This window comes from Coturnix japonica, chromosome 15 (genome assembly GCF_054131305.1).
Source record: "Coturnix japonica strain WE chromosome 15, WE-NBRP24, whole genome shotgun sequence".
Lineage (NCBI taxonomy): Eukaryota > Metazoa > Chordata > Aves > Galliformes > Phasianidae > Coturnix > Coturnix japonica.
In genome coordinates this window covers 663,074-688,983 of record NC_140677.1, presented here as the reverse complement: position 1 = coordinate 688,983, position 25,910 = coordinate 663,074, and the positions used below count along the sequence as shown (strand labels likewise).

Here is a 25,910-nt window from a genome sequence, read left to right as displayed (position 1 = left end):
ACTGCTGAGAGCCCTCAGTCCCTGCACACAGCAGCCTGCACTTGTTTGGAGCCCCCTCCTGCAGGGACAGCCTGAGCTTCTTCCTCCCCATGTCAGCAGGTAGCAGCTTCTACTCCAGTGAGGGCCCCTACCTCCACCCTATTATGTGATGTGTCCTTGGAAATAAAATCTTCACTGCATTTTGTTACAACAGACATTTACTGTTCATGCCAAGAGAGCATGAAGCTGCACCAAGGGTCAGGCTGGGTGTTGGGAAAAGGCTCAGCACCAGAAGGCAGTGGGCACAGAGCAGAGTCCCCAGGGCAGCCCCACACTAGCAAAGCTTAGGGAGTATTTGGACACTGCTCCAAACATTGGGTTTGGGTGGTGCTGTGTGGAGGCAGGAGCTGGACTTGATCCCTGCAGGCTCCTTCTAACTCAGGATCTTCTGTGATTCTAGCCTGGCTGGGACCTTATTTCACCATCTCCCTGACAGTGCCATCCTGATTTCCACATGGCTTCAGCTCACAGCTGGCACTAGCCCTGCTCATCATAGGCAGCACCAGCCCTGGTCCTGACCCCAGCTCTGCATGGCCACACGGACTGCCGTGGACGTAGGAGAGGTGATACAGGTGCTCAGGGGCTGTGTAACCAATAATTAGCTGTGCCACGTGCCCATGTTCTCAGCCTGTGTGATAACAATTACATTTCTTTCCTCTTTTTTCTCCTGAGAAAGTCTTTTTGACCAATGTCCATTTTTAGCAGAACCAGAGTTGGATCAGATGCCTCATGTGAGGGCTCTGCTTTTCAAGAGAAGAGATCAGCACTTTCTCTCTGCAGTGGTTAATCTGCAGGCACAAAACTGAAAAACTACCAAAATAAAATCACTAATTCACTCTTTTTTCTCTGGCAGGCTGGAAAGCCATGCTCCATTGGCACAGGCAACCCTGCTTGTTCCTGTGACTTTTCTTCCATTATAGTTCATAATTATGTGAGCTAAAATGAAAGATTAAGAACTGTAAAGTTACAAGCTTTAGAACAAAAAGCGATCTTCAGCTGTGTTCAGAAGACATTATGCTATGTATGAAGACAATGCAGTACAGCTTCCGTGACTACAGCAAACACTTTGAAAAAGAGATTTTTCTAAAGGCCTTTTCCAGGCTTTCCCCTGTGGGTATAATGGAGTGTCCTCCAATTAGCTGCAGTGGAGTCAATTATGTTATTGCTCAACATTTCTGAGAAATTCCAACCAGGGCTGGCAAGCATTGGAGATAAAGCACTGAGCAGATGGAGATGCTCTGAGATGCCAAATATATTCCTTTTATGTTATGCAGGAAGACAGTCAGGCTTCTGGACATCCCCCTCTCCTGCTAAGACCACCTGGGCAGCGTAGTACTGTGAGGACGTGCCCAGCACGAGGAGCCCCAGCCCAAACAAGCACTGACAGCCCAGGAGCCTTTCTGCCTCATACCACGAACCCCTCCTGGGGTCCTGTGCTCAAGCAAATGCTAAACTAGCTGGAAACCATCAGTAAAGGCTATCTACGCTGGTCAGAGAAAACAACAAGTAGCTGGAACTATTCTCCAACCCTCAAGCTATTGTGGTTATTTTCCAATTCCCTATGGTTCTCTTTCTCAATCAGGTTAACAGATACCAGTTAGTGCCCTGGCCTTACAGAAAGCAGGCCACACTAGGAAGCCTGCTGTGAAGCTTAATCCCATCAAGTCACCAGAAGCAACCAAACTTCCAGTTGCTTTTTTACGCTTGAACATTCAATCTGTTGGAGTTTGTCAATCATTAGTGACAATGCAACTGGCACAACTGGCAAGTATTTAGGTCCTCAGATGATTCACATGTCCCTTGTTATCCCTGCGTGTAATGCACCTACAGTACACTTATCTGGTTCTCTTACTCTGAGATAGCTGTACATGCAGATGGACATCCAGTTGGTGAGCATCTTCTCTACTACAGATTCAGTTCTCCTCAGCATCAGCTTGGGGTTTTTGGAAGCTGAAGCATCTATTAGATCCACCAGGAGGTCCTTCATGATGCTAGTGTAATATTCCAGTTTCCCATGCAATGCAATAGTAAGCAGAGAGGCCAGGTTACACCTGAAAAAACAGAACTGTGTAAGACAGACTAAAGCACTGAGGCAGACTGTTAACTAGCATAAAAAAACATGAAGGCAGCATTCGTGACAGTTTCTGCAGGCTCTCTCAATGCGTCTAAACTCCACAGGCTCTTTCTGTGCTGTCAGACCTCAGGTCAACTCTCTCTTACTGGTAAAACATATGTGTTCAGGAATACAAACACTGCAAGAGCAGGTCATGCACTGCACCTTTTGGTGCTTCGCATGAAAATGGGAAAAGTTTTTGGCTGTTCATTTGTAAAAGAAAACTGGGAGGCTAGTTGTAACCTTCAGCTACAATGCACGACTCTGGATCACTTAGAGTTTAGGAATAAGTTTAGGAATAAATCAGTCTTGTCCTGCTGCCAGGTCTTTGGTTGAAATTTAGCATAGATGATCAGTGCCTGAAAACCACAGGCCTATGGAAAATGTCCATGTAGGACAACAGACTAACTCAACTGCCTCATGGGACCAGACAGGAGCCACAGAGCCACCCTTCACAGCAGAGACTGTGAGGCAGCAGTCACACCACAGAGCTTCCTGTGGGGCACATAGAACCCCTCTCACATGAGCTGGCTGTCAGTGTGGCTCCTCAGTCTGCTGGAGCTCATACCTGTCCCTCACAGCAAAGTCCTTCTGTTGTTCAAGAGCATGGACAAAAACTATGAGAAAGTGCTTGTTGTTGAGCAAGGTAGAGAACAGTGAGATTCCTTCTTCCATATTGGGTCTGCAGCTCTCAGGGATCTAGAGATAAAATTAGACAGCAGAATGAGAAAAACACTGTTTGTTTCTCCCCACCCCAAATTTTATCCTACCTGACTGCAGTGATGACCCTGTTAAGGACACAGCGCTGTGCTGAGGCCTCCACGCTCTCTGTTTGGCATTAGCCAGACTGCTTTCCTGTTGAAGTTGTGATAGCATTCTGGGCTGCATCAGAAGCAGCACAGCCACCAGGACACTGCCCCTCTCTATTAAGCACTTGTGAGACCAACTGGAGTCATGTACCCAGTTCTGGGCTCCCCACTGCCAGGTGGATGCTTACAAATTAGAGCAAGCTCAGCAGAGCGTTCCAATTAGGAGACAGTTTTGTACAAGGAGAGGCAGAGAGAGCTGGTGCTTATTTGGGCCTACGGAGGGGATAACATCCTGCAGTCTTCAGCTGCACTGTGGCAGGGTAGAGAAGACAGAGCAAGGCTCTTCTCCAGGGCTACAGTGACAGAATAAGAGGCAAGGGACCCCAGCTGGAGCATGGGACACTAATTAAAAATAGGGAAGGAAGTTTCCACCTTCATGGTCATCAAGCACTAGAAAAAGGCTGTGGGATTTCCATTCTTGAAGACATCTCCACACACAGCTGGACAAGGCGCTCAGCAACCTGATCTAGTCAGAGTTGCTGTAAGCAGATCTCCCTTCAACCTAAATGACGTGCTGATTCTTCACTTCCTAAATTCCTGTGCATCCAAAACCCAGCTTTGGGGCAACAGCTTATAGTGAGTCCCCACTTGTAATTAATCTCATTTTTGAAGAACAGTGTATTGAACTAAGGTGACATACACTATGGTACACCTAGGAAGAAAGACCAGAGTGAAGCTGGGAGGGTCTCGGAACAGAGCTCCTTCATGTGAGAGCAGAATTTCACAGATCTCTCTTCTCCAACCAGTAAAAGCTGACACAACACTGTATGTGTTAATTGCTTTGAGTAATCAAGCATTCCCCACATGCCACAAGAAAATGCATGGCACTGTCAACACACACAAGTATGGTTAGCAAACACTGAAGAACATTTGTTTTGTTAGTGGGTTACTCACTTTCCATTCCCCCACCAGGAGCGGATGGGTTTCCTGGACCTGGGAGCCCACCTGGGAGCTGAGCTGCTGGGAAGGCAGAATGTAGCACTCCTCATAGAGCGAGGAACACTGCAACACAACCAAACACAGCCATCAGCAGAGGGCCAGAGCTCTCCTCATATGCCACACACCACAAGGGAACAAGAGAGAGAAATGTCTTCGGGACTGGAGACCACCCAATACAAAGAAATGCACTGGAATAATTTATAAAGCCTTCACACACTTTCCAAGAGTGTCTTGAATGAGCAAACACCACAAGAATAAGGGGAGGCAGATGTCTGAGCCAGACACGAGGCTGTTAGGGTGGGGAGGCTGCAAATAGAGTAATTTGACAGCTAGAAAACCCCAGAAGAGAAAGCATTATAGAAGAGTAAGTCAAAACAGAGAAGTACTGGGTGCCTTAATGTATGTAACTTCGGAAACAGATGGGAAAAATGTTTAAATCTCTAACATTCATATAGCAGCCTGAATCTTAAAGAGCCTAGTGTGTAGATATACAGAGATCGGGTGACTTAAAAACCTGAGTAGTAACTTGTAATGAAACACCCTGCAGTCATAAATCATCCTCTCATTCCTCACCACCAAAACGCAACAGCCTCAGGGGTGAAATACGGCCACAGTTAGCAGCACACAGCAACACAGCACAGCAGCTGGTGAAGCAAATCACAGCACCAACACATCTGGTACTGCAGGCCCAGACCTCACACCGGAGGGGCATAGTGCCACAGGCACAGCATGCCCAGCCACTGGGAGAGGGAACACAAAGGGAAAGACAGAGACATCTAATGAGCTCTGAAAAGTGGCAGTGCAGATGAAAATCCTTAGTGGCAAGCTACATGGAACATAAAGCCACCTTCCCCCGAGCACTGATGAGAGATGCCCTTCAAAGTCAGCTTTCTCCCAGCAGGCAGCAGGTTGCAGCTGAAGCCTTTGGGGAGAATGGAGTGCCCCCAGCAAGTTCTCCTCATGTGAGAGACAGCTTCCAGAGGAGGATGTCCAGCAGCACCAGGCTGGTGAGCTAACACAGCTCCCAGAGCTGTGCCTTGTCTGCCTCTCAGCTCTGCCAGGTTCCAGCCATACTGAGCATCCTGACCTCACTTCACACCCCAGGAGCTGTGGCTCCAGTGTTGATGATAATTAAGGCTGAAATATATGACATCTAAATATATAACAGAGGAATGATTTTGTTACACTGTAATAACCCCTTGGCAGAGGGAGAGTAGAGCCCAGATCTGGTTAGGAAGGAATTGCAGTGATTAGGTCCCCATGAAGTGCAGAATGGCCTTACTTTGGGGAAGAACGTCCGGGTCACAAAGTGCTTGTACTCCAGGAATGGGATCCCTTGGCTGCGGTTCAGCTCCTTGGTCAGATCTGTCATGTCTGTCTGCAGCTCTGCAAAACCTTAGGTAAAGAGATCCACAGATGGTAAGTGCTCTTATAATCTACCAGCTGAGGCCAGTACTGAAACATACTGCATGTCTCCTCTGTCTTCTTGAGCCTTCTCCCTTGAGAGAGCTGAAGCAGGGTTTTCTGGCGGAGCAGCCTACTTCAGAGTTTACCTGTCAGCACTACACATCACCTTTTGCAGCACATACAGAGAAAACTTTCTCCACCCTCCTGGACACCAGCCCTGAGGTCTGGATCTGCAAGCAGATCTCTGCACCCGTGGCACAATGATGTACTTGGCAGACAGCAAATGCAGACACTTAGCTTGCTTCTCCCACTGCTCCAGCAGGTGTGCTGCAATTTTTGTTAAACCTTAAAGACTAGTGTGACCCTCGAGCAGCCCTCCATTGGCAAAGGGCCATTAGCCCTGAGATGTGGACATCGGTGTCACAGAAGCTAAGTGTCTTGCTTAAGTCAGGCAGCAAGACAAGGGCAGAGCCACACTTCCATTCACACACACATCCTGATGAAGAAGAACAGCAATGACAGAAAGCTTTCTATAAGTAATTCCATAAAGTTCTACAAAGGAGGAGGTGAAAGGCTTCAACTCTGCTCTTCTGACAGCTCCCTCCCAGTCTGGGCTCCTGCTCACTGCCCACTACCAGCGACGTACCTTTGCGGATTTCCTCTCGGATTTGCGACTCCATCTCCTCCATCTGCAGCAGGGTTTTCTGCCAGTAGCGCTCTGCTCTGCGGCTCTTTGTGCAAAACACAAAGAGTGCTGGAGGAGAGAAAGGGAATAAACCTTTTGGACTGGGACACAATGAGCAGCTGAGCGGTCCCCTGTTAACATGAGTGCATGTTAACATGACTGATAACTTCAGCCTTAACACCTACAACAAAACTGGCACTGATTGGGCAGCTGGCTCTTATCTGTAAATCAGTAAAAACAGCTGGAATTTAATGATCAGGTTTTTGCTGTCGTTTTCAGTTTATGTCTGGGCTGTCTATATTTAGATAAACTGTTATATTAGTGAATCCCAGCTGATTAATGATTACAGATTGTACTACAGGTACTAAACCTCTTATCGTGTTCATGTTTGACATTCTTCCCATGCCTCCAGAAATATATTTCTAATGACTAGTGGTACATCTATAAAACAGTGTGCTTTATAACCTTTATTAAAAATAAATGAAATACCTGTTAGAAACACCTCATTTGTTGGGAAGTAATGAGTTTCTTGCTGTATGGTTGTTCTGAGCACGTAAAAATAGATGCCAAACAGAGCATACAGGTGCACCATGCAGCTTCCAGTGAGCTTAGCAAATTGTGCCTACTCCAGCTCTCCAGCTAAGGCACTCCAGCAGGCACCTGCTGCTGCCTGTGACTGCTGGGTCAGATAGACCTACTTAGTACTATAAAGAAGCATATGGGGAAAAAGAGTGATGTCAGTTATAAACATTACAACAGATAAACCTCAAACAACAGATAAACTGTGGATTCAGTCAACAAAAATCTCCACGCTGTAGTAAGTTTCTATCTGGGGTGCTGGTGTGGTCCTACATGAAGAATGGGTATTCGATGCCTCTGGATCAGAACTGCAGCACTGAGGTTTCCCAGCACATGAGTGAGCCATGACCACTCCTCCACATTCAATACAAAAAACCTTGACATGGCCTGGAAACTCACTGTCCCGTTCCCTTACCTACAACAGAGAGGACCAGCAGGATGCTGCAGATGACGATGGAGACGATGATGGCAGTCTCTCCTCCGCCAAGGTGCAGCATTGCAATTGTATAGTTGAACTTTCCAACTTGGATCTGCAGAGGGAGAAAGAGGAAGAAGTGAGAGCACAAACCAGCCAAGTCCAGGGCCTCGGTCTCCTGTTGCCATAAGGGAAGGGGTTATGGGCAGCTGGCAAGTCTACTCAGCACAGCTTAAAAAAGGTCCTCCACGCCTCTGGGATGAAAGAGTTTAACAGCACCATCTGATAAGGAAAACTCATGACACTACAGTCTTTCACTTCTGGAAATGAGTTTCACTTCCCTACAGGAATAGGAAGTGAGAGAAACTTGAGCAAAAACTGTAAAAAAGGTGGAGAAGAGATGGAAGGGTCTTTTGATTACATCTGTGTCATGGAGCGCCTCCAGGAAAGGTGCACGCTGTGGCACACTGCAGTGCATCTGGGCGCAGGTGCTGCCGCTGGCTCATGTCTATCAGAGCAGCAGTCCCACATCCACTGCTCACCTTTGTGTCTAAATTGTGTGGTCATGGACAAAAGCAGACTTGAAGCCCCCAGTGGTTTTCTCTCATTTATTTCAACAGTCAACTCAATATAATTTTGGTAAGAGGAATTAATGAGGCTGTGGGTTAGTGAAGAGTTCCAGTGGGGATGGTCAGAGTCAGGCAGGACCTGGGTACCATCAGACCCCCAACCAGGACACATACCAGCAGCAAGACATGCTGCTGCAGCCTACTCCCATCACTGTGGAGCTCCAGCAGCAAATAACAGAATCCTGGCTGTTACAGCAGGCGTATCAGCTCGTCAGAAGGATATTCATCAGCCAGCGAGCCAGTGGGACTTCTGCAGGTCCTGACAACCATCAGTGGTGCAAATCAGGTGGGGACACCGCACGAGTCTGGCCCTGTGCTACCAAAGCTATTAGAAGTGTGTTTTAAAGGCAGCTGTGACTTACAAAAATCCAGCAAGTGGTAACTCCAGACACATATGAAGGTTTGGTAAGGGCACAGAGATGAACACAAGCTGGTTGTTTAGCTGCTGGCATGCTCAATAGCTATGAAATACTGTAGCGCTGGGTATCATTCCCCTGCTTCCTGAAGGACTTACCCTAAATGGCTTACATCAAACCCAAACTTGGAAACTCAAAAATTCCCTTCTATTCCCAAAGGAATTTCCCTGTTTCTCAGTTCTCATTAAAAAACAAAATTGCCCTATTTAAAATTTCCATTCAGATGACTTAGGAAATTCTCTTACTTCTGCATTTCCATGTTTTTGGTTTGCAACTGAATTTCACACACAATGAACCACAGTCAGGACTCTGGAAAACCCTCCAGCAGGCTGGTGGCACATTGCTGTGCTGAGCCTCAGGGCAGTGTGACCCTGAGAAGCAACTCAAGCCCCCCAGGCCCAAATAGCCCTTCATCTCTTCAGCTTGTTGCACTGCAGTGAGGTTTGGGTCATCATCTCCACAAGTAGCTCTTCTGCTGGCCATAAGAAGCCAGATAACTGACAGCTGTGTGGAAATCCCCAAACTCATTTCACAGGGGCCAGAAAAAAGATGACTGCAAGTTGCAAAATACACCACCGTCCTGGGAGTTCACAGTGCCTCACAAGAACTGACAGAATCCCTGCTCACAAGTCACAGCTCTGAGCCTGACAGCTGGGCACATGACAGACCCTCAGCACTCATTACACCAGGCAGCCTCAGTACCTGCCCCCTGGCATGGGAAGCCCTGAGATGCTGCAGGCATTGCTCACTGCCCATCCTTCTGCCCACACAGCTACCCAGCAGGTTGCTGTCAGTGGTCCTGGGCAGCCGTGATGCCGCAGCCCTGCCTGTGTGCACAGCTCTCCAGCACACTGGGTTTGCAGCACAGAGCCCTGCTGCCCAGCAAGCACAGACTGTGGGGGCTGCTGGCACTCACCGTCACAGGCAGCTGTCTTTCCGAAGTGCTCAGTGACTCATTGACAGAGCAGTGGATGACTTTGTCTGAAACAATCTGGATCTCACAGGAGATAAGACCAATTTTCACCTGGTACTCGCTGCTCTCCAGGCCCAGGTTGTCAGGCTCTTTCTAAAGACAAAAATAAAACCAGGATGTCAGTCTCCTGAGTGGCAGCGGGAGCAGCAGTAGCTCTTCCTGCTGTATTTTCCTTATTCCCTGCTGGCTTTTCAGACCTGAGAGCACTCTCCCTCTCCAAGAACATTCTTCAAGCACCCCAAAGGAAAGCCAGAATTGGACCATTCCCATTTTTCCTCTTCCCCATTCCTCACTCAACATGGGATGTGGGATGAACAAGACCCTTGTGGAATCTGCTAAGATCTGCTTTTGATTTGCTCTGTCTCAGCACCACAGATAAGGATCTGAACGCCCACCTCATAAGGGGGAAGGATTTACAGCAGAGGAGACAGTGGGGGAATGTGGCTGCGGGGTCTCAGATGGGGACAGTGCCTGTGGAGCACGTTGCAAGCAGTAAGGATATCCTGCAGGGAACAACGGCCTTTCAATTAGTGCTGTACATTGTCTAAGCCCCTCTGAACTGCCCTTCCCAACTTCCTTGTTAACTGAACTGAAATCAGCAGCCAAAAGTGAAGAATGCATGACTTGTTTTTACAGAACAAATGTCTATTGTCAGGGCCTTCTGGAGTACCTGCCTGACTTTATGCCAGCGTACTGCTGCTTTTTTCCATTCATCCAGCATTTTATTTAGCTCCTTGCTATGACATCCCTGAGATGCAGCTCTCTGTGCTCATGCCTTAGCGGGCACCTTAAGGACTGACTGGTTGTAGCCCCTGGTGAGCAGCACACAGAGGCAGCAGGACGTGTGACCTGCCTGAGCATGACTCCTGCTGCTCCCTTCCTCACCCACCTCCTTTCTCCCTACTGCATCTGCAGACTCACCCTACATTGCTCCTTAGGACTGTGGAGCTTCCCAGTGAGAAGCAGGTAATTCCCCAAAGAAGCAGAGCTGTAAATACTGCTCTCTTACGTGTATAACCAGGGTCAAGGGCTCGCCGGGGTGGTGCTTGATCCACTTCTCCTTCTTGGCTGTGAAGAACTGGGGGTCAGCGTAGTACTCCAGGCTGAACTTGCTGATGTGCAGGGCCTCCTCCGGGTACATCTCCTCATCCAGAACTGGGTGATCATCTGTGTAGAGGCGGCCATTGAGGTAGAAGTCGACGGAAGCAGGCTTGCTCCCAGCAGTGATGTTGGAGGCAGCTGGAGAAGGGCAGGTGATCACAGTGTCGGTGTGAACCTTACAGCTCTGGAAGCAGGAGAACATGTGTGTCAGAAAAGGCATTCAGTGTTCTCACCCAGAATCCCTGCTCAACGTTACCAGGTGACATCCAGGAGGCACCCACCGTTTGCTCTCTGCCAATGCCACGGACCACCATGGAGGCATTCTGGATCAGCTCAAAGCCTCTTCCTTCCACGGTGATGATCCTGCCCCCGCTTTGAAGAGATGGGAAGAAAGAGAGGATGATTGCTAAAGAGGTGACCTTGACAACATGAAGCATGGAGGTGCAACAGTTGGGTCTCACCTCCTGTCATTTTCCCAGGGATTTTTCCCTGTTGTCTGAGCAGAAAATGTAACCTAAAAGCCAAAGATCTTCTTTTACTTGCCACAAGCATCCACACTGCTACTGCGGTATGAGGCCTCTTCCAGCAGCAGCAGAGTGTTCCCTGCTCCTAGTGCCCAGAGGAGCAGCCTCCCTCTGCATGCTCGGGGTACAGAGCACATTGCCCAGGCCACCAGTGTCAAATAAGGTTAACCTGACCACTCAAAGCAGGGACAAGTGGATATTCTCTTTTCCTGCCCCACAGAGATCTCCTCCTGGGTAGTGAAGACACTCCTTGTGAGGCTGACATGGACCCTGCATCTCCCATCCTCTTCAGATTTAGATCAAAACTTCAAAATTGTTTTGTGTTTCAGCTCTGCTGCCTGTGGAATGTGAAATTTGGGCCTCAATGTGTAGCTAATTAGTGACAGTAACAAAAGGGCCCTGATGTACACAAGACTCCTGGGCAAAACAAGAGCTGGAGAATGTGCATCAGCTCTTCTGCTCTGGACAGCAGAAGTTATCCCCTGAATTTATTTTTCCCTTCCTCCATATCATGCCCAAAGTTTGGAGTATCCATCAGGGAACAGCCAGGATTCACAAACCCTATTATCTCAAGACCACAATATGTTCAGTGAGTTTGGGTCCAGGGCCTTAAGAAATCTTTTACAGTGCTGTAGGTACAATGCTGTAAATCCAAGTCTCTAAGTGCCTGTCATGGCTGCAAACTAGTTCACAACTCCCATTCTGCTTTAAACTTTACTTACACTAATCATTTCAGCAATGCTCCAAGATAAATCAGACCCAGCTGAATCTCTGCACAGCTTACTGACACTTCATGGCCAACACCCCACCAACACCACAGCAGTCAGAATATACAAGTGACCAAGCAGTCTGAGGAGAGGCTGCTGTCTCTCAGTGGTCTGAAATGTGGAGACTGATGTGCATATTGAGAAAGCAGACTAAGGTGATGGAGAAATACCCTGGTGGTTTCCCTTGTGACTATGGGCAGTGACATTCTTTCACTGTCTCTGTGTTTAGATACTGCTCTTGCCACTCAGCATAGTTCACAAGCTGGCTGGGAGCTGAGGTTGGCTGAGTCACTGCTGTGCCTTGTTATTAGTTTTCCCACAGGCGGCATCTTTGGCTCTGTGTTTGGGAACACAGAGACACAGCTCTGCTCCAAGGGGAGCAGCGTCAGAGCCTGCTGCATGCCCTGAGCGTGCTGCTTTCACTGCTGCCCTGGGGGCACTGGCTGTTCCTCAGATGTCCTTGTCAGCTGAGGAAGGTGGATTTCACCAAAGGAACAGATGCCAGAGAGCTCCACGAACAGATGTGAAATTAAAAGCAACACACTTTAAAAATGAAATATAGTGGCCTTGGGGTACACTGAATACTGAAATAACAAATTACAGACTACTCTACTACAGAATACTCCAGAAGTTTAATTGACAAGAAAAATATTTGGGTCTCACTGATCCCTCCATCTGAAACTCCCTGCAGTACATACCAGGTGTAGACAGTACAAACACCACAGCTGACCTTTTCCAAAGTCCAGTGGGAAACTACAGAGAGGAACTACAGCCAGTCCTAGTGTGAGACGTCTTCTGCTCCAGAGCAGGGTTGCCCTGCATCACCCAGACAGTGCCCCGTGATGCCTATTCTGTACATGCCTGCAAGGCAATGGGCCAGACCCAGCAGAAAGCCCTTCCTCCCTGCTGGATCCTCTCCTCCCAGCCTGGGGCCAACCCCCTCCTTTGCAGGCAGATGCAGACATCATGAGCCTGCTCTGAAATGGAAGTCATGCTGCTGCTGCAGCACACTGCAGGGCCCAGATAACATATGCTACCTCCTGGTTGTGTTTTGATACTGCTGGTGCTCTGGGCATGCAATGTGCCTGGGAGCTGCTCTGTGCTTGGATGGCTCAGAGCAGAGGGCTCACACTGTCTGCAAGTGGCTACACTAGGATATTCCAATTAGTTCTGTGATGAGGGAGTAACATTCACATATGCATTCTGCAAAAATTTCAACAAAAGCCACAAAAGGAAGGACAAATCCTGTCAGAATCGGCAGTTTCTGTTAGAGGGGGATCTCACCTAATTTGGCTCTTTTTTGGGTTGATGTCTGTTACTATCGGGTTCTTCTCGTACTTGAACGTGATGCTGTGGCTGGCACAAGACCTGCTCTCGAACTGGACACAGATGCGCACGGCTGTGGTGAGCTCTGCAGACGGCATACTGCAGGTGATGGTGCTGTCATTGCGGCTGCACAGGGAGAGGTAGGGTGAGCTGCAAAGAGCCAGGGGCAGGGCACCAGGGCGCTGAGCTCCCCAAAGAAGAGACATGCAAGAAAGAGTTTCAAGTCGCACACTTATTAACTACATTACCCACATACGCCATTCTGAGCATACACTATCCCAGGCTGCCAGACTACTTTCCCATATAGTCAACAGCAAAAGGGCAGGCCCACACTTCTTCCCAGTGACAATACAGGAATCAGTGGGCTGCAGCAACTACAGGACCTTGGCTGAGCAGGGATCCTATGCTAGCAGCATCATGCAGAGCCCCGTTCCCAAAAATCGAGGTCTTCCTGACCTGCTGGGGATGATACCATTTTTCCAGCACCTCAGTTCCTGTCACCAGTTCAGCACCAGGCAGACCCATTCCCACCTGAGGTCCGTGCATTGCTTGGAGCTGTTGACAAGGACGCGGAGCTCAGAGCCCACATCCAGCCAGCTGCCTCTGATGGTCACTCTGGTCCCTCCAGCCTTCGGGCCGTTCTGGGGAGCTATGGACTGCACCATGGGAAGCTAGAAACAGAGGAGACAGTTCTTAATAGTCATCTAGCCTGGTAAATTAGACACTGCAAAGTGCACGTGGGAACTGCTGCAGTAAATTTAAGTATCCAGCATTGCCAGGCTCTCAAACAGCAGCACAGTAAAAGCTTTAGCAGTCTTGGTTTCAGAACAAGGAGAGAGGTATAAGCACTGAGGAGCAAGACCGAACAAAATCAACAGTCCCAAGGCTCCTGGAATAAATGACATGAGTTCAAACTGGAGCCCAGGATGCCACCACTCTCTTGTGAATTTCAACGCAGGATCCAGAGCTGGAAGGCAACTCATGATCCTTCAGGAAAAAAAACTTCTCATTCATTGCAACTCCCACCATTTCTGCCCTTCAGATCCGTTTCTCAGTGCAAAGCCAATGTTAAAGGCCTGCTGGACCATGGCCTTGAGAAAGTGTGAAAACAGCCACGTGATTCAGGATAACTGAATATCAAATCTTCTCTTAAGGAAGCTTCAAATCCCAGTCTCTTGAGGCTACAGAAACTAAGGGGGAAGTTACTTTGCCTCTCACCATATTCAGCAGAAATCACCATGTTTGTTATCTGCATTAGCAGCTCCTGGAAATCTCCCTGCGACTCAGGAGCCTGAGGCTCTGATGACTAATGCAGCACTGAGCCTGCATGTCACCGCACTGCCCCAGGAGAGTCATCTGTGCAACCTTCCTGCTGGGGCTCGGATAGGACACCGAGGGCACAGCAAGTAATTACTTCAAGAACCCTGCACAAACGTCCTGCTAATCCACGGCCAAACACCCCCAGACCCCATCGGCACCGGAGCTCAGCGCAGTGCAGCGCTCACCGCTCCACCTCACCTCGCCCACCCGGAGGCGGTCGCAGCACACGTGGGTGAGCGGCTGCGGCTGCCCGGCGCTCATCTCCTTCCCCATCAGTCTCAGCTGCACAAACACGATTATTAATAGCTATCCTTGCCCTTGTCCTACTCTCACTCTGCTTCTATCCCTCTCCAGCTGTTTCCTCTGTTGTTTCTGATCATTCTCATTCCCACTTCCATGAGACTCATTTTGTTAATAAATCTGAGTGTCTGTAGGCAGCTGCCTCCTGCCCTTGGCCCCAAACCTATGCACTCAAATGTGCGGCTACAACTGAGAGGATTATTCCTGCTCCCCAAAGCCCTCCGGTTCTTTTCCTCAGCAACAGCCAATGGCTGCTGCTCCTGATATGCCGCCAGCACCACTTGCTTCCATTGCAACCTTTCCAAATTCAGCTCATTGGGTAAATTCAGGTAATCCAGAGCCCACTAGAATGCCCTGGAAAAGTCTGGAACACATTTCTCCCTCCTCCTCATCAGAGTTACAGCCAAACTCTGGCTCTCCTAGACACATCTTAACAGTGACTCTGAAGGACAGACACAGCATCAATACCAAGGTCAAAGAGTATCTGGTATTTTACGAAGGACCGGTGCTTCTTTGGAAAAGCTGTTGTAGCAGTCCTGCAGTCTTTTTTAGGTAAACTGATATTACTGCTCAGGCTCAGATCTTAGTGGCCACAGCTTCGCATGGTGCAGTCCATATGCACACAGAGCAGGGCATCATCTCATCTGTTGTCCAAACTTCTCTGAGAAAAAGGCTGACCAGGCTAAGGCACACAGACATAGGACAGCTTCTGCTGCACCGTGTTGCAAAGACACCTCCTGTCCCTGCTCCCCAGGAGAAGCAGACTTCACTACCAGCCTGCTGGGATCTGACTGGGCTCAAGTTCACAGACTGGCTGTTGCTTTTCTTACTTTATTCGGTGCTTTCACAGATGTTTCCTGAGAGCTTTTCCTTGCACACTAAGAAGCTGCTGAGCTTTTTCCACTCTTTAAGTTCTGCATTCTTTGTCATCAAAACAAATAGTGCTGTAGCAGGTGATGGGATGCCTTTCCTAGAGGCAGCACACACATCCTGATGACTCAGGCCCCTGGAACCGCAAGGCTACAGGTTACTTACAGGGGGGTGCTGTACGATCTCTTAGATATGGATGTGAGCAGGAATTTCTGGAAACTGTGGGAATGGGTCCCACAGCAGTTGCCTTCCATAAACAAGCACTGAGCCAGCTCTGGCTGCGCCTTCCCCTCCCAAGCACTCTCCCTGATGGCTGCTGCCAGCCATGGCTGTCTGTGCCAACCTGAGCACCAAACACATCACCAGTTATAAGCTTGAGGGATGGTGTTCCACAATCCTGTCCTAAATTCCTCACGAGAGCTACCAATAATCAAATGCTATTTCCTGGGGTTCAGGTCTTCCCTCGAGCCACTAGACTGCAGTATAGTCTGTTCTTCCCCAGCAAAAACAACAAGCATAAGCACAGATTCCAAGTAAGCAGCACACCCCTGGCACCCATCCTGTTGTGTTTGCCCTGGATGCATGGGGCTACCCATGAATAGCATCTAGCCAGAGATGAGGGTGCTTGTAAGAAAGAGAAGAGCAGCATGGATTTATTTTAGGTTTATAGAGATGACAGTCATCTCTGTGCAACGGCACTGTACAAATCCATAAAGGGCTTTTCATAATGACACAGGGTTAGCTCCAGTCTAATCCCTATACAGGATTCTCACATAAAAACTAAGACAATCTCTGCAACAAAAAACATCAGTTCTAAGCAATTCATGGTACCTAGCTTACATAGCAAGAGACTTTGCAATTCATATAAAGTCTTGCAGGTTGCAAAGGCACTTTCGTAAAAGAAAAGGAAGAAAAATGAACTCCTCTTATATAGCTGAAGAAACACAGATACAAGTAGGGCAAGTGAGGAACCATCTCAAGAGTTGAGAATGGAAGCCTGATCTCTTGATGCAAAACTGACACCTTGGCAGCAGTCCTGCTTCTCACTCTCAAGCCTGGGTTTGCTGATGTTGTTTGGGTAACTATAGAAAAGAAAACACGTCGGCTGCTCTTCATGGTCTCTGTCAAGTTTTGCCATAGAACACAGGCAGCTGGGGGATTGAAAGGTCAAGGTTTGTTTTAAGGGGTATGAGGAACGTAAGCGTGAGGGTCACCAAAGAAGCCTCCACAAGGCAGTTACTTACCACATAGGAGTACCGCTCCCGAGACTTCCCTTCCCGGCTGACATTAACTGTTACCACATCAGCAAACACCTCCTGAGCCATCCCGGTCTGGCACACGATCCTGCAGGCCAGAAGGTTTGTGCAGCACCGGGCAGAGCCGTGGCTCCTCCTGCAGTGCTGGGCACTGCTCCCAGCCCAGCCATCCCACTCCCCAGCCACCCCAAGGGTCACTGAGGCCAAACCACCCATCACAGCCATCCCACCTCATCCCCTCCCTGGCACTCACGTCTCGGAGACAATGTATCTGTCTGGTAGTGGCACACAGGGCACGCTCCCTATCCTGATGGCCCCTTGGATGTCACTGAAGCGGCGGCCCAGGTTCCTCCCTTGGATGGTCAGCAGAGTGCCCCCCTCCAGTGGCCCACGCAGTGGCTCGATCTGCAGCACCAAGGGAGATAATGGAGGAAACAGCCAGTATTATTTCCCCATCAAATGGGTTAGATAAATCTCTCCAATTCTGACAGGTCTCTTTTCCCTTTGCAAATGCAATGACAGTGCAATTGTAAACTGCCTGGTGACACCAACCAGTACCAGAGTGCATTTGGTGAGGCCATGAGCTGAGGCTTCTGTCAACACATCCCAGTATCAGCCACATGTCACAGCTCCTTCCCCACTCAGGGCTGACCATCACCTACTGCCAGCCTTAGTACCCTCCCTCACCTACCACAATGCTCCATGCCTGCAGGAGGTCTCTGCAAGGCCTTGTTTGCTTGTGCGACTCCAGAGAATTTGGATTTACCATCTACTAAGGAAATAGCAACAGAATTCCATGGCGCTTTACAACCTGAACTGTAGTTTCCTTCCATTATTTCCTGGCAAGGTGCTGATAATGCTCGATGTGCATTAGAGAAGGAGTTGCTCATGGAGGAGCAGCTCTCTCCCATGGTGACAAGAGGGAAGATGTAGACAGTGGGGGTCCCTGCAGTCCCTCTGTGCAGCATTATGGCACATGGAAGTTGAGCAGCTATCACCACATGCCTCCCAAGAACAGAAACCTTGTATTACAATGGCCACATTAGCTGTTTTCCCTCTCAAGCCTCCTCTCCTTTCCTAGTGAGCTTGTTTTAAGATCTGCTCCCTTTAGTTTCTTTTCTACTCATCAGGGAGAATTTTTTTTAGCTCACACCATCTCTCTAAGCAGAACCCCCTATCCAAATACCTTCCCAAACAATAATTCAACTGGAGTTTAAATAAAATCTGTTTCAAAATGCACAATGCCAAAGGCCTCTCCACCACTATTAATCCCAGCAAAACTGCAGAGCATGTATCTGGAGATAGAGCTCACATTCATTTTCAGCTGTGCTCCATTAAATGCCATTTCTGATAAGAATCCTTCAGCTGATCCTCCAAATCCTTCTTGCTTTACCAACCCCAGCACCCATCCCTAGTACATTTTGATGGTGCTTCCGTTTTTCCTGCTATTGTGAAGAAGGCTGAATCTTGTTACTAGCAAGATGATTTTGGAATGTGGTTTTCTATTTTCAGGTGACTTGACAACATAAAAGCTCAGTTAATAATTCAGCACTTGTCTTGACCCTGCCTTATATCAGGTCTACAGCACAGACCCCAGCCAGGGACAGCACAGCCAGCACCTTCCCTGCCCCGTACACCCTCTGCACTGCCACCCAGTCTCACCTTCTTAATCTCAGGAGCTGGACACACGTCTGAGGGCAGGGGAGACTCAGTGCTCAGCCTGCAGCTGGAGCTGCTCTCGCTCCAGACACACCGATGTCCCAGGTCCTCCCTGCCAAGGCACTGGGAGCAGTCAGCACTTCCTGTTGCGCAGTTGTACACCTCCACTACACCACAAGAGACAACAGAAAACGTGAGCTTCTGGCCCCGAGGATTTCATAGCTTAGCTTAGCTTTAGGCAGTAACAAAAGCCCCCACAGCTTTATTAAGCTGAACAGCAGAAGTGCCTGTAGACACAGCAAAGACAAAGTGGTGTTTGGCTGCCAACCTGCAGAATTCCCAGAAGGACTGGCTGGTTGTTATCACTGCAATATAATTTAGCACTTTCTTTTCCTGTTCTCCTCCCTATGAAAAACAAACACTCAGACTTGGAACCTTTTGTCAGTTTATGCTACACGTTTCTAATTCTCCGCATCCACATGGGAAGCTGGTTGGTAAGGCTGGCCCCATCATTTAGCACAGCAATCACATTGCTTCCACACTCGGGGACAAAAATGTGATTGCTATAATGCTTTGTACAATGTTTACATTCACTTTCTGCTCAGTGATCACAGATTCCTTTCACCAATTTCTCCCTTCAGATCTGCTCAGCTTTCAAATCGTTTTCCTACATGACTTTCACCTCTTCATTAGTTAGTGCCATAGGTTACGTTTCCTTTCCAGCCCAAAGCCTTCTACCACTGGATTGTGGGCATCCGCTGAGATAAGCAGCCAGAAACATTCAGGAAACGATGCTTTCACACCCTTTTTCCCAGAGGAAAGTTTGCAGGAAAACATAAAATAAAGCAGCACTCATGTGTGAAACTCACACTCACAGGAAGATCTCAGAGTGCTTCATAAACAACTAATGAGTCTCTCAGCCCTCATCAGTCTGCCGCTGCTTATCCCAGTGAAACACCACTGGCACCAAGGATCTCCCATTCTCCATAAAAAGCTGAGCTTATCTCCTTTCGGTTTGTGCCTACCAGTGAGTTACACTGGTTGGTCTTCCACCCAACAGCAGCCAGCTGGAATTCTTTCAGTGAGCTACCAAAACACAGCTTACAATAAAGGCTAATAAATATCAGGAAACACCAGAAAACAACAGTAAAACTCAATTAAATTCAGTATAAAAGACACACTTATAAGTCTTCTTCTCTGTTTGCAAGTGTCCGCCAATTCAGCTGCATCAGTCTGCTCAAGGCGAGGAGCCAGGAAACTACAGCAGTCCCATGGGACTCCAAATACTCTGGCAAATTCAAACTGATGTCAGCACAGGCCACAAAACCAACCCCTTCTGCAGGAAGAGATGTGGATTCCGCTCTCTGCACTGCCTTCCTGATTCCAACACACATGGAATTAACAATCCTCCTCTGCAAATCAAAATGATCTTAGCTCAAACATCCTTCTTCTCCGTATCAAATCTCTTACCCCTCTGTATCTCAAAATAAAAATAAAAATAAAAAGAATTTTAAAATGACACTATCTTCTTTCTGCTAGGAAAACATGGCTCATGCTTATGTGGATAATTTAAAACCTTTGGAAGATACATCTCCTTTATACACTGGGATTTACTACAGGGAAACCTTTTTATCTGTGGTCACTGACTGATAGTGCCAATGTCTCTTGACATACTACAGCCACCCTCCAAAGACAATCTCATATTTAAGGACCTAGTTCTCCTTTACATCTAGTACAGATCAATACCTTGTATGGAACTGCTAACACTAGTGAGATGGAAAGGGTCCCAAAGATTCTGCACACAGCAGTAGCATACAGCTGGGTGTAGCCGTGGGGCTCTGGCCAGACAGGGAGCAGAGGCTGTTGCGCAAGCTCTGTCGCTGCTGGCTGGGCTGGGCTCATCCTATGTAAATGCATTGTTTTGGGTGCATTTCTCATCTGACTTTTTGCCTTCCAGTTGCTGATATAGCAAGGGCTTTTTTAGGAATCCAAGCATTCTTCCCAGAGACAGAGAGCAGGATGAGTGAAATCCATCCACACATTTCATTCTTTGTCAGCACAGGAGAAGAAAAAAGGCTCAATTTTTACAGCTTGCTGATCTTTGATGCCGCGGCCCTGGGCAATGATGGGGCCCTTCCCCATCCCTTATCTGCTCACGACACATTCCTCTGCTGACCCGGGACTCCCGTGGCCCTGCATCTGAGCCCCCACACGCTCCATCCCACACACTGCGGGAGGCCATCAACACACTCAAGGACAGGCATTGGATTTGCCTGGGTGTAAAGTGAGTGTTCTGGTTTCTGTGCACACATCTGCAGACAAACAAGTGAGGGTAAATACGCCTTGTGCATGCTCTGGAAAGAAAGAGAAGGATTGTGTCCATCTGAGCCATATCTCTCCTGAGCCCATAAACTTTTTTGGGATTTTAGGATCATTCACACTGACCAGACAGGAACAGAACAAAGATATTTTCAACTCAAACCTGTCATCATCTCTGGACTGTCGATAAATCTGTCGGGTCTGTCCTTCAGCTGAAGGTTTATTGGGAAGAGATGGCTTTTTTCTGACGTGTGGAGCTGCAGGAGAACACCAATGAACAAAAGCTAAGGACATTCAGTAAAACACAAGGTTACTTGTGCACACTGCACTGACTAACACTGCTCAGTTAGCACCGCTTCTCAGAACAGCATGATCTCATTGGTAGCAGAAGGAAAGAAGGGGAAGGGTATTTTCTCTTTCAGTGGTTTTGTTGGTCTCAACAAAAGGCAAACAAGCACAGCACACACTGTGATGAGAGCTGAGCTCTGCTTTGATGGCACTGTCAGTAGAAACAGACAGGACGATTAAAAGCCTGGCCAGTCCGCACATGTTCAGTGCTGGGCCGTGATACGGGGTTTGCAGGTGATGGGAAGGGAAAGTGCTCCTCTCTGGCCTCTTAGCATTCCCACCGGCAGGAGCCCAAATATTTGCTGCGTTTCAGAAAAGCACTTTGTCCTGTAGAAACTGCACACCACTCTTTGGTGTGATTCTGAGTATTTTCTTAGTCCAAATCCTATTTCAAAAGTAAAGAGTCAGAATTAGCAGCACTGGAAGATGGCCAGAATTTTGTCTGTGTTGCTGAGCTTTTCCATTTAACAAGATGAACCAGCCAGCTCCTTCCCAAAGCCCCAGCTGAGCAGGGCTGTGACAGCAGCATGCAGCAAGCCCAGGCCTGGGGCACTAAACTGCTTCATGCTGCAGCTGACAGTGCGGAGCTGGAGGAGGGGAGAAGGTTTCAATCGCCCTATGAGAGATCAGGGGATGATCTCCCAGCTCTGGCCCTGCCCTACAGCACTGGGGACTCATGGCCTCACCCCAACTCACCAACACATGGACACATTCCACAGCAGAGGAGTTCACCCAGCGGGCTTCAAACGTCCTCTCCATCCCAAAGTGGCACTCCAGGGTTGTCTCCTGGGGAAGGGAAGACAACAACTGAAGGACTACAGCAAGTGCGTTCTGCAGTTCTGCACCACCATCAATGGATGCAACAAGTGCTATGACTTCCTCAGCTTCTGACACGAGTGCCTGGGCTGCACAAGGGTCAGAGAAGTTATAGGCCAACACTGTCAGCAGGGCTGAGCTCTGCTGCTGGTTAATCCCGCTCTGTTTGTGTGCTGACAGACTGCCTGGCTCTTGTGTGCCCTGTGTGCTATTGCAAGCACACTGGCATGGGGCAGCCCTGCCACACGGCTCAGAGCTTGGCCTGTCACACACCGAGGGTCAGTGCGTCCCCTGCAGGCACACCTGACACTGGAAGGGACCTGGGCTCAAAGCCACCTTTCTTCAGCTCCCAGCAGCTGCACCACGTAGACCTCTAATTCAAATGAGGATCGAGCTGGGAGGATGTTCAAAGGCAGATTTTCGATGCTTCTGTACTGATAACATGAGGGATGATTGCCAACTTCGAGTTACTGTAGTGCCCAATCCATCAGGTAGAACTCCTATCTCCAAACAGGCTGCTGCTCTGCTTCTACTGAGGCCCAACTGCTCTTTAAAATGGACAGATCCGATAATAGAGATGAAATAAATCAGCAGCCTCCTGGCATGGAGGGGAAGGGGAACCTCACTGTGCAGCATATCCAGCCCACTCAGGCAGGGAGGGATCCTGGTGGTGCCCCAGGATGGCCCCTCAGATGGTGGCAAAAGGAAGCAGCACCCCTGGGGATGGAGGAGCCTCAGCTCCTTTCCTGATGACTTCATTTCCTATCACGTTACATGTGGCATGGCTTCCTCTCCAGCCACCTCCAGTATCCACAGAGGAAGAAGGATTTCTTGCCCTTTTTTGCTGATTGCAGAGGAGCACATCCGTGCTCACAAAGGCCAGACCTCACACAGGAAGCAGCAGTGCGGGCTGGGCCAGGGGAGCTCGTGGGGTCACACAGCTCCTTCCCTCCTTCCAAACCCCTTCTCAAAGGGTTTCTTCTCAAGGAAGAGGAGTCCCCTGGATGCCTGGTATGTGAGCACCCTCCATGTGCATGCTGCAAACCAGCCCCAGGGGCCCTATTGAAGACTTGACCCAAAACGACAGAGCACTCTTCTACAAATACCAGAGCTCAGTCACAAGCTTTTTTCCCCCAGTGCTCAGCTTTTCTCGCCCAAATTCCTCTGAATCCTTGTGGTATGAACATTTCAGAAAGCAGCACTGGATGTCCGCTCCCATTTTTTGCCCTGCTACAATTTGCACACCAGAAAACTTTACAGAAAGGATGTTTTCACACACAAAAAATGGCTCTGGTGTGACTGCCAGAAAATAACAAGTGGGCCTGGTGCCATCGCCCACCCTAAGGCAGAACCCAGACTGCACTCAGACACCCTGCAGTTGAGCCCACCCCAGATTACATAGCCAGGTTGGCTTTCCTTTCCTTCTAGAATCTCACCTACCTCAGAGAAGATTGCATTGGCCAGTGTGATGGTGATGTCTCGTGACATTCCTGTGGGCATTGGGTCCAGCGGGGCTGGTACAATCTGTGGGCAGTCTATTTTATTCTGCCACAGATAAAGGAAGGGAAAAAAAAAAAAAAAGAGAGAGGTTAGAGGGTGTATTGTGAGCATCTGCAGTGATTCTAGACTTCCCATCCTTCTGCATCAGGACAGATGTTCTCCTTGCCAAAGCACAACTTTGCATGCACTTCACCACTGCCGGTCTGGGCAGCTCATTCATTGCACATACCCTAGTGGTAGGACTGAGGGCTGGAGTGACACTGGAGGGGTGCAGCCCACAAGGCAGCTCTGCAGGCATGACCATCCTGCTGGCTGGGAGCTGATGTCTCGTCTGCGTGTTTCTGCAGCCCCTGCAGGGATTTCATTTCTGCAGTCTCTCTCCTGCGTGTTGTTATTTCAGAAGCGTGCAGGCTTGTGTGTGCATATAGAGGCATGGATATAATGGGCTGCAGGGGGCTTCAGGAAGGGGACTGCAGCAGGAGGACAGCTGCAATGAAAGGCCTAAATGAAGCTGAAAAATGATTTTAAAAGGTCATCTGTCCCTCACTTTTGTTCTCACTTAAATTGATGGCTCGGATATTGGGGCTGATTCAGAATTAAAATCTGTATGACAGGCCCATCCTGTTCTCTCACAAGATGTAAATTGCACTGCCCCACGGTATATCCAGATTAATGCCTTTGACAGTGGAGCCACTGGGGTAAAAGACAACAAAATATTTGGGCCATTATGCAGAATAATTTTCAGCAGACAGCATTTCTTGCCCTCTTGCACTGAGCCCACTGCTGATCACGCTGCTGCTCCTGCTTTGCTCCAAGGGGCACAATGGAGTAGGGCAGCCTGTCCTCCCCAAGACAGGTGGGAGAGAGCAGGGAGCTGTGTGAGGGCCATGTGGCTGCAGGAAGAACAGCTTGCCTTCATCAGGCACACTCGGGGCTGCCTAAACAAGGAAACGAAATAACAGAGATGCCCATGCTAGGAGAATTAGAACAACAGAGCAAAGCTGTTGAAAGACACTTCAGTCCCAGGCTTCTTTGAGCTGAACCAAAAGAGTTAAAATAAAAGCAGTGGGGCTGCAGCTGAAAATTCATTCCAATGCGTCTATGGCCTGGTGTGCCTTTGCATGTCACAGCAGCTGGCATGGCTGGCTAGATAAATACACTTTATAGGGCTGATTAACTCGTTGCCTTGCAGTCCTTTCTTCCGCTGTTCATCAGAAGGTAGAAACAGCCTTCCAGCTGAGTATATTGTTCATGTCTGGAGGAGGGTGAAAGGTCTGAGTATTTAAGATGCCGTGGACAAAGCCAGTGTGATGCTGGCATCCCAGCAGATCTCTTTGCAGGTGCAGCCACACCAGCAATGGTTTATTTACTGACAGCTCAGAATGCAGCATGAGGAGCCACGTTTCCAGGGCTACAGAGCACCTTCCCCTGCAAGCTGTTCCCTGGGAGAGTGCTTGGAAAGGCCACAGACAGAATGGGACTGTGCCCAAACCAGCACTGTGCCTGGTCTGACTGTGGCTTGCTACTTAGTCCCGATCCAGACAGCAAGATAAAACACCAGGTATGTTGTGAAACAGGACATTTGCTAAGCAAAGGGCGCTTTCCTAAACTGCTAATTATAAATAGCCAAGGCATTCACAGAAAAGCACAATCCATTCAGAAACAATTCACAAAGCAGAAGAAATACGTCCTGCATTCCCAAGGAACAATCCACCAGCTGTGACCCAGCGGTGGCAGGAAACATTCCATAATGTTCTGCTACCAGACAGGACTGTGAGGGGTAGCCATATGCTGTACATGTTCCACTCAGGCTCTTGGAGCACCCCACTGGGTCTGACAGGGCTGAACAACCAGGGCAGCAAGCACAAAGAGCTCTGGAAGAGCCGAGATGGGGCTCAGAACACCACTGCCAAAAGACCAGTGTGAAAGCTTGGCTCACATCTATGGCAGAATGATCACTAAAAAGCCAATTTTATTTAAATTAACTTCCATGTAAATTTCAGAAGTGGGAACACATTGAGGCTCCAGGTTAGCAAAAGCTTTAATTTGGAGAGGGGTGATTTTCTCCTCCACATGAGTACTGCCAGTGGTGCCAGGTCTTACCCTCATCTGCAGCGCATCCTCACACCATGAGTGGTTGGAGACACACATGTACCTGGAGGGGCACCAGTAACACTTCCACTTGGTCGAGAGGCACCTGGTGCACCTGCAATGCCAAAGGTGAGGAGTGACAAGCAGATTTGGAGGTGCTCAGCAGAGCTGAGTCACACAGTGAATCTTCACAGATTGTGTTCAATCTTTAATGTGCCCAGGAAAAAACCCTCCCACCACCAGCACTGACATTTTCTCTCCTTCCACCTGAGCAGGCTGGGAATACGCACAGAGCCACCCGCCCCAATGTGCTGTGAGGGAGGCTGGCTTGGCTGCCTGAGGGTTAACAGAACATGTCTCATACAGAAATATTATTCTTGTTTAAAAAAGCCAGCACGTCCAGATGGCTTGAGATGCCACCAGGACCCTCCTTTGTAAGTCTCTGGCAGCACAGCAGCCACCTTCCTGCCAAATCCTGCCCAGACCCCCCCCCAGCGTCGGGCTGGCAGGCACTGCACTCGCCCAATTAACCCCAGACTGGAGGTCTTCACCACCCAGGCACACGCTTCTGGCCTCAAATTGCTGGATTTGTCCCCATTTCCCCAGTGCATGGCAGCAGGAGTTGCAGGCATCAGAGCCACCAGCATCC

General features: G+C 48.9%; 1 protein-coding gene across 3 annotated transcripts in view; it reads right to left on the bottom strand.

Annotated features, from left to right (window-relative positions):
* The window catches only part of PLXND1 (plexin D1), a 63,086-nt gene that overhangs the window by 17,356 nt on the left and 19,820 nt on the right, over positions 1-25,910 (bottom strand). Inside the window, exons 8-25 of one of the 3 annotated variants that reach the window (XM_015874847.3) lie at positions 25,274-25,376; positions 23,111-23,215; positions 21,551-21,640; positions 20,670-20,763; positions 18,191-18,354; positions 16,782-16,933; positions 16,517-16,616; positions 13,314-13,453; positions 12,741-12,908; positions 10,447-10,537; positions 10,074-10,349; positions 9,008-9,157; positions 7,047-7,161; positions 6,014-6,121; positions 5,243-5,355; positions 3,916-4,023; positions 2,721-2,851; positions 1,892-2,090 (exon numbers count right to left, since the gene is read on the bottom strand). In XM_015874847.3, the coding sequence (XP_015730333.2) occupies positions 1,892-2,090; positions 2,721-2,851; positions 3,916-4,023; positions 5,243-5,355; positions 6,014-6,121; positions 7,047-7,161; positions 9,008-9,157; positions 10,074-10,349; positions 10,447-10,537; positions 12,741-12,908; positions 13,314-13,453; positions 16,517-16,616; positions 16,782-16,933; positions 18,191-18,354; positions 20,670-20,763; positions 21,551-21,640; positions 23,111-23,215; positions 25,274-25,376 (2,407 nt within the window). Of the gene's footprint in view, positions 1-1,891; positions 2,091-2,720; positions 2,852-3,915; positions 4,024-5,242; positions 5,356-6,013; positions 6,122-6,504; positions 6,757-7,046; positions 7,162-7,640; positions 7,935-9,007; positions 9,158-10,073; positions 10,350-10,446; positions 10,538-12,740; positions 12,909-13,313; positions 13,454-16,516; positions 16,617-16,781; positions 16,934-18,190; positions 18,355-20,669; positions 20,764-21,550; positions 21,641-23,110; positions 23,216-25,273; positions 25,377-25,910 lie in introns of those variants that run through there. The other 2 variants (XM_085516668.1, XM_085516669.1) reach the window with 2 other exon arrangements.